Source organism: Sturnus vulgaris, chromosome 6 (assembly GCF_052056855.1).
Source record: "Sturnus vulgaris isolate bStuVul1 chromosome 6, bStuVul1.hap1, whole genome shotgun sequence".
NCBI lineage: Eukaryota > Metazoa > Chordata > Aves > Passeriformes > Sturnidae > Sturnus > Sturnus vulgaris.
The window spans coordinates 44311841-44324348 of record NC_142248.1 but is presented as its reverse complement, the minus strand read 5'-3'; the positions used below and the strand labels follow the sequence as shown (position 1 = coordinate 44324348).

The 12508-nt window shown below is 43.5% G+C and overlaps 1 protein-coding gene across 1 annotated transcript; it reads left to right on the top strand.

The window, feature by feature from the left end:
• Nucleotides 1–21: 21 nt before the first annotated feature.
• Nucleotides 22–10387, top strand: AP5M1 (adaptor related protein complex 5 subunit mu 1). The gene is made up of 8 exons (XM_014871419.2): nucleotides 22–199; nucleotides 5038–5683; nucleotides 7023–7250; nucleotides 7698–7837; nucleotides 8561–8646; nucleotides 8748–8863; nucleotides 9105–9201; nucleotides 10217–10387. The coding sequence occupies exons 1-8, from the start codon at nucleotides 132–134 to the stop codon at nucleotides 10297–10299; spliced, it is 1464 nt and encodes a 487-aa protein (XP_014726905.2). The 5' UTR covers nucleotides 22–131; the 3' UTR covers nucleotides 10300–10387.
• Nucleotides 10388–12508: the final 2121 nt, after the last annotated feature.

Sequence of the window (12508 nt, the reverse complement as noted above, 5' to 3'; positions counted from 1 at the left end):
CCGCCTCCGCCCGCCGGAAATGGGGCAGCGCCGGGCGCTCACGGCGCGGCCGCGGCTCCTCCCCGGCAGCCATCGGCACCGGCGGAATCCCCGCCGCCAGCGGCACCGCCGGCGACATCGGCACCGCCACCATGGCCCTGCGGGCGTTGTGGCTCCTCAAGCACGACCCCGCGGCCGGCGGCGCCGTGCTCTTCTCCAGGTAGCCACGGTACTGGGGAGGGGGCGCGGGCACGGCGCGCTGGGCAGGTCCGAGGGTCGGGCTGGATGCCCTGAGGCTCCGGGTGATGTAGAAGGGATCCAGGTGCTCTGAGGGATCCGAGTACCTTGGGGGAACCGCGTGTTCTTGGGAGGAGCGGATGCTCTTGGGGGTCCGGGAGTTCTGGAGGGAACCGGGCGCCCGGGGAGAGCGGATGGACCTGAGAGGGCCCGGTGCTCTGGGGGCTCTGGATGGCCTGGAGGAAATCCTGGTGCTCTGGATGACCTGGAGGAAATCCGGGTGCCCTGGAGGAAATCCTGGTGGCCCTGACGGGTCTGGATGCCCTGGAGGAAATCCTGGTGCCCTGGGGGCTCTGGATGCCCTGGAGGAAATCCTGGTGCTCTGGGGGAATCGGGAGCTCTGGGGGTGTGAGTGTTCTGGGGAACACTGCTGCCCTGTGAGGCCGAAGTTTGGCCCCCAAAACAGTTTCAAAAATACCAAAACCATCTGATACTGAATAAATCCCTGATCTTGTTTTGTCACCGCTGGATGCTGGGTGCGTTTCTGGCCCCGATTTTCAAATTTGAGAATCAGGTTCATGTAATGTGTTTTTAACTAAATATGGGGGCTTTTTTCACAGCTTCTGCATTTTGCACATGAGTTTCCTTGCTCTGTTCCTCTTTCTGGTTTGACACAGGAAACATTTTGCCCCACTCTTCTCCATCCTAACATGGAAAAGGACAAGGCAGTGATTGTGAAATACTGTCAGAGTAACAAAATGGACAAAGTAGAAAGTATATATTATTGCTTATATTTTACTTATATTCTCTCCATGTTGTTGTGTAGCTGTATAAAAAATAGAGTACTTTCACACAGAAATTCAGCTTTCCATTTGATGCTAATTTTTGCATATAAATACGTATTTTTAAAGTTATCGGAGGACTTTTAAGTTATTGAACACTGAAGAGTCTTCCAAAGGAAGAGTTTTTATTTACAGTTCTTGCAGGTATAAAGTAAGACTTTGGGCTAGGCAGGTTACTTTTTTTTGGGCTGGCAAGATTTGTTCCCCTTTTTTTTTCTTCTGTGACTTCAGAGAAATCCAGACAATGAGAAGAAAAATAACCGGGGCGAGGGAATGTTTGTGGAAAAAAAAAGACCTGGATAAAGTGACCTAGTGCTAGGACCTACAGTCCTTGTCTGAATTCAGTAAAACCAAAGAGAGAGAACCTAGGAGTAAAAAAAAAAAAATTAAACAGCAAAAAGAGTAAGTAGACTATCTTCCATCTTCAGGTGCAGACAGATCTCTCCATTGGACGCTCCTCTGATTGTTTTAGGATTAGTATTATGGTCCTTGTATTACCTACAGGACTAGAGATGAGGCCTCCCCTCTACAAACACAGATAAAGAGAAAGCCTTGTCCCCAAAACCTCGGAGAGTGTAATCACCCCGGAGCAGGGGGGCTGGTGACAGCGATGTCTGAAGTGACTTGTCACACAGTGAACGGCACAGACAAGGAGTAGCACTCCTTTGAAAAGGGCAAACTATCCTTGATGCTTCAAGTGATTTCCAGACTTAGATCTTTCAAGTTCCCAGAGGAAATAATAGGGCTGTGGAAGCCCCAAGTTTATCCTCCTAACTGACCTTAAATTCAACAAAGCACACAGACAATATAAAGAATGCCCGGATCACATGGAAACTGTTGGTTTCAGGACTTAGGCACTCAGCTGGAGATACGTGAGCCCTGATCTTTAACCTCAGGGAAGACATTGGGGGACATCAAAGCATTCCCCCTTTTTTTTTTTTTTTTTGAGCTGATCATAACTTAATTCAGGCAACAAGGATGGGCTCTCTCTTGAGTCACCGAAGTTCATTCAACCTTGGAAACTTTCATCTTTTTTTTTTTAAGTTTGCATCACTTTCTAGAAGGGAATACTGAAAAACTGGAATCTGAAGGGCTAACTAATGATCTAATGACTCAGCTGGTAAAATTCAGTGGGAGGAGGGGGAGGAGGCTGCTGTGGTATGGGGACAGCTTCAGCAAATAGAGCAGAGAGACTGGGACTTGACTAAGACAAAACCACACTGAAATATCTCCTCTTCTCTTGTTTTGGAAATGTTGGTCAAAAATAAGAGCTGCTCACTAAGGTTACACATAGTCTCTTATCAACACCCTGGCTCTGCAAAGCCTCATAAATTTTAGAGCTGTAAACCCACTTTGTTTCTTTGCTCGTCAGAATAAAATTTGAGACCACAGGGAGGTGTTTTGCTGTCATCTGTATCCTGTTTACGAATTTTGTAGCTCTGGCTTTGCTCTATGTTTGCTTTTCCCTTACAAAAAAAAAAAAAAAAAAAAAAAAAAAAAAAAAAAAAAGCTCTTGATGCCTTATTAAGAATCAAAGAAAAAAAAGCACAGTCACTGAAAATAAGTCTGAGGAAGTGTAGCTGCATCCAGCTACTCAGTTCAGAAAAGATGATGTAGGTGGGACTTAGAGGCAGCAGGATAAGATCCATGGAAGTGCTCAGGAGCAGGAGGGAAGTGCTACAGATGGAAGTCATAGATATAACAAAGTCCCACGTTGCTGGGTTACAAGTTCATGGCAATTTAAGAAGCAGACTGCCAATGTGTCCTTAAAAAGGGACAAAAAGGACACCAAATGAGGCCATTTATGTATCTGTACAGGTTTTTTCTCCCAAGTTGGCATGCAAGCATGGCTCTGAGTGCAAACAAACATCTGAGAACATCTGCTTCAAGATGATCCATAAAGTGGTTTAATTTTGTGTGTGTGACCTGTGATGGGCACTTGGAGGGTCTATGGATAGCTACTAAGGGAATCCACAAAGCAGGATATACGAAGTCAGCAAACTTCATCCAAGAGACAATCAGAGGAGTCTGCAGTTCCAAACAAGGGCAAAACCAATGCATTAATGGAAGTAATACTTTTTTCTTTTCTCAGCTATTTGTTAGAAGACAACTCCTCAGTTCCTCTTGATGGATTTCAATTACCTTGAAAAGAAATTCATCCCACTCCCCTTCAAAAAAAAATACTGCTGCAGGACAAAAAATCCCAGATATGGTTTTAAACAGTTAATATGATATTCCTCAAATACTATCTCTAGAAAATTTATTGGTACAACACAATTCTAAATTGTACAAAATTTCTGTCCATTATATTATCATCTTAAATACTTGATAAAATGAAATTATGAAAAAGTCATAAAAGCTTTAAGTCACATATATTGCATATGCAGTGTGGAATTATTATTATTATTGTTGTTGTTATTGTTATTATTGTTATCATTGTTATAGCAGCAAAGCTGTAACTCTAGTATACTCTATCTAAGCAAAAAGCTGTTGTTGCATTTTATTACACAGAATATCCATTTTCTTAAATATCTGAGATCTTGTCTTCAGTGTGATCTCACCTCTTAGAAATATTTGAAGTTCTGCATTGGTAGAAGTCATTCCTTAGTGTCATACAAACATCCTGTACCTTTGTGTGACAGCCAGCATAGATGGACAGATTCACATTTTGTTCTAAAAAATAGGTATTTACTCATTAGAATATATTTATTCGAAGTTTAGACTTGCTAGAAAGAATCCTAACTACTCATGGAATGGTTTTATTGACAGTGATTTATGTTCTGACCCCACCACTGCTTCTATCAAGTTGCTGCAGGCTTCCATGTACACGAGGTTATTTTTAGGCCCAGTGGGTTTGGGGGAGTTGTTTGATTGATGAAGAGAAACCCAATATCAGTAATCTAAAGATTTTCATAATGCTTTTGCAGCCAGAAGAGGGCTTGGGAAGGACGAGAATTCAACGGAGGAGTTGTGCAGATATACAGAAGGTTTTATAGGGATGAAAGCAAGTTTGATATAGAAGAAAATAATTGATGAGCCAGTCTTACTGGGTAACTAGAAGGCAAAGAGCAAGTGAGTTGGAAGGGGCTTTTATGGCTTAGAGCAAAGGATAAATCCACCTCAAACAAAAGATGTTTTTACCAAACAAAAGGATTTTCACAGGCAAACAAAAAAGCCAATGTTGCAAGTAAAGAAAATATCTCAGAAAGATCTCTTACTGCAAAACAAGTCCCAAAGTTTAACTAGTAACTCCAATAATTAGCTAGTCACTAACATAATATAGGAATTTTAGCTAAGTTTTGATACGTTATATGTAAATGTAAAAAGTATTGTGTATGATGTTAATTAACAGTTGTAGCCGTGGAAAAGGGTTTTAACCCTTTAAGTGCGGTGGAAATAAGATGCACAGCTACATGGTCATCTTCTAGGACAGGAAGAAAGAGACAAGTTTATTCAGAAACTCACTTGGTTTTATAGCATGACTCGCAACTCCAAGAGTAGAGAAAAGTTGATTGGTTCAGAGAGAAGACACCCCATTGCCAGGGCCTGGTCACACACCACAACAGGTGTTCTATCTTGTTATTAATTACTTTTTATTTTGACCAAATTATCACCCTGGGAGAAATTCTCCCTAGCCTTGAGCTGGACCAGCTTATCAGCCGGGAACAGAGCTGAAAAGCTCCAGCCTGGAATACTTTTCAGGCTGTAATTTTCTTACTTTCTCAATATATGCCCCACAAATAGTCATACATTAAGATGCTCTGTAATAAAATTACGTCATGCATTGTAACCAGAACTAGAGGGGCTTCAGGACACGTGGCTTGCCTATAGCCAGCAGCTATGGGCTCACCCACAGCCCTCAACTGCTGTAACCTCATCTGTGCAATAAACAGCATTTTAAGAGCCGGCTGAAAGCCTCTGTCTGTGTTTTGGGATGACATTTGGGGTGGCACTGAGCTCTGCCGTTCCCTCCCCGCAGGCGCTACCCCACGGTGGAGCTGCGCGCCGAGACCTTCAACGGCTCCACGCACGTCGCCATCCCCTCGGACAGCTCCTTCCTCAAGGCCCTGCTCTTCGAGCTGAGGCTGCTGGATGAACACGTGTTTGTGCAGCAGAGGGACAGCTGCACCCGCATCAGCCACTCCTCCGTGCATTCCGTGGCCACCGCGGCCGGGGAGCTCTGGCCAGTGCTGGCCTTCCACAAGAGCGGCCTCATCTACGCCTGTGTCCCGCTGGTGGAGGGGACCCTGGAGCCACGGCCACCCCTCCTGACCATCAGCGGCCTCTCACAGGGACTGGCTCTGCTGTTGGGCATCATGGACTACATCTCTCCCAGCAGGAAAAACGAGGCTGAGCTGAACACAAAGATCGGGCAGCTCCGGAATCTGCTGATCCAGGCGTGTCCCCTGGGCACGCCCCTGAGCACCAACATCCGCAGCCTGAGCAGCTCCTTCGAGGACATCCAGGAGATGCCTGCGGATAAGGATCAGCCAGCCTGGAGATCCAGCACCTACAAGGGCAAACCTCAGGTGAATGTCTGCATCACTGAGAAGGTCAAGTGTATGCAGTACGACCAGAGGGATGTGGTGGACACGTGGCAAGTTTATGGAGCTGTGAACTGCAAGGTGAGAGCATTTGATGTGCAAAATAGTTTTTGTGCAAAAGAAATACTTATTTGATGTAAAATGATATATGGAGTTGAAAATTTTCCCGATTTTGTTGTCTGAGTCACATTCAGGAATTATATGACTACTATTTGACTACTTGGCCACACTCTCCTTACTTTAAATGAACCACTTAAATGCCTGAATTAGACAAAATATATCCAGGCTGAGATGTCTAAATCTCTTCTACAAGTGTCTTTAGATGAGCACTTTTAATTATTTTTCTTGCCAGATAAAAGTTTAATCTTCTGTCTTTCCTTGTTCTTCTACAACAACATTTTGATCCCACAGATGCTGGTGTTTCATGCCATAAGAACAGTTGATAACCTGGTGAAAGAAACTAGGTGTATGATTATTTTGCATGGTTTGTAAGTGATAGTGGTTTTCATTGTAGAATCCCAGAATGGTTTGGGTTGGAAGGGACCTTAAAGATGATCTCATTCCAACCCCCTGCCATGGGCAGGGACACTTTCCAGCTAGACACTAGACCAGGTTGCTCTAAACTCTGTCCAACAAGGCCTTGAATACTTCCAGGGAAGGGCTTCCCTGGGCATTGTTTAATATTGCAATATTTAATTGTTTAATACTGCAAACTGTGGACTATTGACTAAATACATCCATAATAATTACGAAATACATTAACATTTGTAACTATGATTTGTACTATAATTCATTTTTTTCTCTGAATTATGCTTAGGAAGCACACAATATTTTCTTGGCACACTGTATTTGTAACTGCCAGTGTTTTACAAGGAGATGGACCTGCTAATAAAGTGATTATTTATTTGCATGAAGTAGGATACTCATCTCTAAAGGAGGCTGACCTAAATGTTGCATTTTCAAAGCCTGGCCCATTTCCCAGCTGCCATGCTGGTAGGGATTGTGTGGGTGAGCAGCTTCCTGCTCTCAGAGGGACAATTCCCAGGTCATTTTGCAGGGTGGGATGGCTTTATGTAGGAAGAAAGCCCAGGTGTGATTGTGGCCTGCTGTGCTGGCACAGGGAGGGATGAGATGAGGGACACTCGCTGTGACAGAGCTGGCATGGGACCACAGAGGCCATCCAGAGCATGCTGGAATCCATTAAGTGGATGTTGTAAAAGAACCTAATTAATTAAATTGTCAGCAAGTGTGTGAGACTGATGTCCTAGTACTGGTGGTTAGTACTAGTGACCAAAGCCAACTGGAAATTGGTTGGTATTTTATTTCTTTTTAATGCTAAAAATTGTGTTTTATTTTGGAACATCTCATTGTGGCTCGGTTCAGGTATTTTAGAATAATGTCTTGACTTCCTTCTCCCAAGTGTGACATAGAGGGGTCTGCACCAAACGTCACCCTCAGCCTGACCCTCCCCACCAACGCTCCCCCGCTCCAGGACATCGTGGTCCATCACTGTGTGACTTCTGTGGACCCTGCCATGCTGATGTCCACCAGTGCAGAGCCTCTGCACGATTCTGTCTACAATGGACCTTACAAGTTCCCTTTCATTCCTCCTTCAGATTCCTTCAACCTGTGTTACTACACTTCCCAGGTAACAATACTCTCCCAGCCCGTGCTGTTTTCTAATGTTCAAACAGAAATAAAAACACCTCTGTGGGCATGCTGGAGTGAGTTTGAGTCCAATACAGATAATAAAATATTATATTAAATGGTTTTTATGTAATAAACTGCTTGGAAGGCACTTAAGGGCTTGAGTTGTCCGAGTCATGTTCAGGAATTACCTTTGCTTGGCAATGCTGCTCTTACTTTAAATTAGCCACTTAAATGCTTGAATTAGGCAAAATAGATCCAGGCTGAGATGTCAAGTGCATGCCCCCCAGGTCTCTGTTATCACAAGCAACCTGAAGAATTTAGAACAGTCAGTAATTAATATCTGATTGGGGTCTTTTTTAAAGTACATTAGCAATGAAAACAGTATATAACTGATCTTGTGATGATGGTGTTAATATATCTTGAGAATGAATATAGTTTTTTCCAGGTTCCTGTCCCACCGATTTTGGGATGTTACCAACTAGTTGAAGAGGGATCACAGATAAAAATAACAGTTAATTTAAAGCTCCACGAAAGCATAAAGAATTCTTTTGAGTACTGTGAAGCTCGTATACCTTTCTTCAACAGGTAAGAATAAAGAAAGACTAAATAAATTTATTCCATTTCTCTGTTGTCTTCCCAAAATTAACTTGTCAGGAGTCAATATAAAAGATTATGCTCCAGCAAGGTGCTGCCAGTGAACACTAACCTGGGAATTCCTTTAATTTCCAGAATACAGAATTATACCAGAATATTTGGTAACATTCCAAACACTTCTGTTGCTCATCCTGTTTCCCTGTGGTATTTTCTCAAGTGAAACCCTGCCACAATCCCCCAGGTGGATTAAACTGGAGATCACTTCCAACCCAGGGTTACCTGTTCCTTAAGACTGCTAATCCTAGCTACAGATCAGCTTATCAAAAATATAGTTATTTCAAATTAAAACGATAGTTTTCATCTAAGCCTCTCTGACAGCTGCCATGACCGTGCTGCCAGGTAATTATCATGAAAATTCAAAGATGGAATGATACAAAGTTGCTGATGCTGATCATAGTGTTAGTAAAACACTATCAGTGAACTAAAACATCAACAGCTCCTTTGTGATTACTGGGCTGAGAGCACGGTGATTTCCTCCTGCTCTGTAATTTCTTCTCATAAATTAGCAGTGTGCTCAGATAGGTGTGATTTGTCTGTATGCACATAAATAATGTCTGTCAGCATTTGCTGGCTTTCTGTAAAAAAAAAACAGGCATTAACAAATGCTGAATGATAGTAATTCCAATGGTTTTATTTCTCCTCTCTCACACGTAGGGGCCCCATTGCTCAGCTGGAGTACAAAGTTAGTTATGGCCAACTGGATTTGTCCCGGGAGAAGAGCCTCCTGGTTTGGGTCATTGGTAAGGAGCTCACCCCTGGGACTGCCCTTCCTCCCCCAGCTCCTTCTCTGCAGCCTGGGCACAGCTGTGTGACATCTAATAGATGCTGTCTCTGCCTTTAGGACAGAAGTTCCCCAAATCTTTGGAAGTTTCCCTGACTGGAACTCTGTCCTTTGGCACTGCAAGCAAAGAGCACCCGACCGATTATGTGTGCACTGGGAACACTGCATATGTAAAAGTAAGTCACAGGCTCTGGGAAAAGAGGCCTTAGTAGCCACTTTTTAAAAAGTCTTCAGTTGAAGATAAATTGATTTAAAATCTCTTATTCTCAGCATAGACTTGTTTTCTTGCCTAGAGGATTTGACATCCTGTCACTTTGGAGTACCCTTGCACACCCAGAGCGTGTGACACAGATGGCCAGCTTTGCACAGCAAGGGTGACAATGTGCATCTGATGGTGTTTTCCCTTTCTTTTTGTAGCTGTATTTTAGGATCCCAGACTTTACACTTACTGGATGTTACGTAGACCAGCATTCTGTTCAGATCTTTGTTCCAGGGAAGCCCAAAATTACTGCATGTGAGTTGTTAAAATTGAATTGAAATTATGAACTGGGTATCAATGACTAAAATTACATAACTAAAGTCGGGCTTATGTTCTCTGCTTTTGAGTTGGGGTTTTTTGTGATGTTTAAAGCATCTCTGGAGTAGGGACTGGCCTCTCCCTTTGAGATGAGAGCTCTTACAAAGTCAGCCACTCTCTGGGGCACTCTCCCCTCTGCCCTGGTTCCTGTACTGTCCATAATGGCAGAACATTTTTGGGGGCACAGAGAATGATCCTCCATAGTCTGGCTCTTGTTTAGGACGCCTTTGTCAGAGACATTTTAGGTGGGTTAGCAGTACCCAGGTACCCAACTCAGTTCCTGCATGCAAGGTGACACTGCTGCTGTCAGTGTCACCACACCAGCACCCCTTGGTGGATGTGGCTCTGCACTGAATGTGTGAAGCAAAACCCAAATCTGCTTTTTGTTAGCACATGAGCACTGCCAAGCCTGCACCAAAAGTACCCTAAATGGCACACAGAAAGCCCTCATTAAACCTGAGCATTAAACCTGCTAATGGAAGCATTTCTATTTGTAGCTGTCTCTATGTTGCAACTTCTACCAGTCATGGTAGCAGAACTCTGTGAATGCCTTTTGCAAAGCATGGTCTACACTGTTAATTTTGTGACAGGTCACACTCAGCCCCGAATTGTAACACAGAAAAAGCAGCATTTTCATGTTTTATATCGAGCATGCAATTTATATTCATTGAACAAAATCCAAGCCATCCACCTGCTTTTGACTTAACCTCTGTTTGAATTTTAAGCTCATGACTGATACATTAGTAAAGGTAATTGAAGCTGAGACTTTAAATGTCTCATTATCAGAAACGATTTTCAAATAATAGTAAGAGTCTTACAGTTTAAAGAGGCCATTATACCTTTTCTGTAAACTGGTAAGGATGGATTAGTAGTCACTTAACTTGGATGAAGGAATGTCTGATTGTAAGGCACCCTGTAATGCTTATTTTTCTTGCCTGTTTTTTCCCTTTAGCCCGGGAACTGATTTCTTCTGATTACTACATCTGGAATTCCAAAGCACCAGCACCTATGGTGTACAAGCCTTTACTTGACTAATGTATTTGGGAATCATTTTTATACTTAAACAAAGCACAGTGTTACTGAGATTTTTGTCATTATACAGTAAAATAAATATTCTTCAGCACTTTTGCTTTCTATGTGTTCCTAAAAATTTCTGTTGGCAGAAAACAAGATGTCACTTGTCATAAAAACATGAGTTGGTTTTAAAGTGTTGAGTCATGGCTGACAGCCTTGAGAGGACAATTTGAAATGTACTTGCTGTGGCTGATTTTACTTTCCCTTCTAACTTTAACTGGTACAAAATATGTCCCAGGTGTTACAGGTACAGACATTGGGATTCCCAGCTACTTCACTGGTTTCCCATGGCAGGATGGGAAAGGTCTCAGCATCCTATTCCTGTCCTGAAGTCACAAGAATCTCATAAAATTCCAGATTCAGAGAACATTTCAAAGCAGAAGTTCTGTTATTTTTACAAGATGTGTACAGAATACACACGAGTCAATAATTTACAAGGATTTTCAAGAGGAGGAATATGGCATGAGCAGCACTTCTGAAAGTGGAGGCAGTTTTAATTAAGGAATCTTTATTGCCTCTGCTAGCAGAAGTGGTGAATTCCCTTGCATGCATGGCTGTGATCTGCTCGGAAAGCAGAGGTGTGAACTGGGTTTTCAGCTCACAAGACTGATTCTGAGGAGGCAAAATCAGCTAAGTTTGCTGGAGGTTCCAGAAACCACTGAGCTGTTTTTCCTGGAAAAGTAAGTGGAAAATATCTCAATTTACAGATTCCAGCCTGATTTTGACATCTGCAGGAACACAGGAACTGGACTTTAGGAGAGTTATCAGGAAATGTGCAGATTCTGAAGGGTTGGTGAGGAAGTGCCAGGACCTGGAGAGCAGCACAAAAGCAGAGGATGCTGAATCCTAACAGAACTGCTCCTGCCCTGCCTCGTGTTTCACTGTGCTCTGTGGGGTAAATCAGATCAGGGATTGTGCAAGCAGGGAAGTTTTAAGCTATAATCTGAAAAATACTTAGATTGATAGAATAATCTAATGGGTTGGTTAAATGTTCTAGAGGGTGGAATCATTCTTGTGAGCTGAAACTGCTGTGCAAACTTAGAAAACAGAGCTGTGCTCCATGCCCTGTTTCACACAGGTGATGTGTCTGGTTTTTCTAGCAGCAAAAGGTGAGTTTGTGATTTTCCCAGGACCCAGCCCCTCCCTGCTGGAGTTGTCCCTGTGCCTGGACACCACGGTGTGAGTGGGAAGAGGAGCTCTCTGCTGGAAGGGATTAGAGCCTGTTCTGGACACCAGGCCATGGTGTTTGGCTTCCACCTACCCATGAGAAAAGTGGGAGCTCTGCTCTGCACAGCAGCACTCTGCAGGAATGGATTTTCTTACTCAAATACTCCCCAGTAAATTCTGGGAATAATGGCACTGCCTAAATTCATGGTAGCTTAGGAGACCCTTTGCATTTAATTGAAAGAGATTCTTCCAAATCCTGGTATTTTGTGTTTCCCTCTTGCCCCTGTCTCTGAGTCTGTCATGGTTAGGGGAGTTGTGGTGCTCAGGAATGGAGGCTCTGGCTTTGGTAAGTTAAAAATGCCATTTATTTTACAGAAGCTGTGAATTGAAGTTATTGAACTGCTTGGCACACACCCAGTAGGGCAGGTTTGGAGGGAGGGAGGGGCCAGGTGATATTTCCCTTCTAGCCCTGAGCAGTTTTTCACAACCTCACAGCAGCCATCACCTGTTTTCATTTGTTATCAAGGTTTGCTCCACAATTGCTGCAGTGCTCTGCTCAGGGACAGCTCTGTAGTGAGAAAAGTGGGGGAAGGAGCCCTGTCTGCCTTTTTTAAGAATGGTTGAGATCTCTCTGCAGGGGTGAGTGTCCAGCACACCCTGGAACACCAGGAACAGGGAAGACAGCAAAACCCAGCAGGTTAAAGGTGTGCACACAGCTTCACCCAGCATTGTGCAGCCCCTGTGGGACACCCACACTGGGGGAGAAGCCAGAGGGAAATCTTCTCCTGGCCTTTGGGAAGGGCCCATGCTCATGGATCCTTCATAAATATTCATAAGGTAGGAAAGTAGTAAACTCATCTTAGTAAACTCATTAAATTAGGGGGCACTGGGTAGGTAACACTGGAAGAGTTCAAGGAGTTACAAATGACTGAACCTTTCTGTGCTTCTCTGTTCCCTCTGTAGTTGCTCAGCTAATTTCACTGTTTCTTCATGTGCTCTGCCC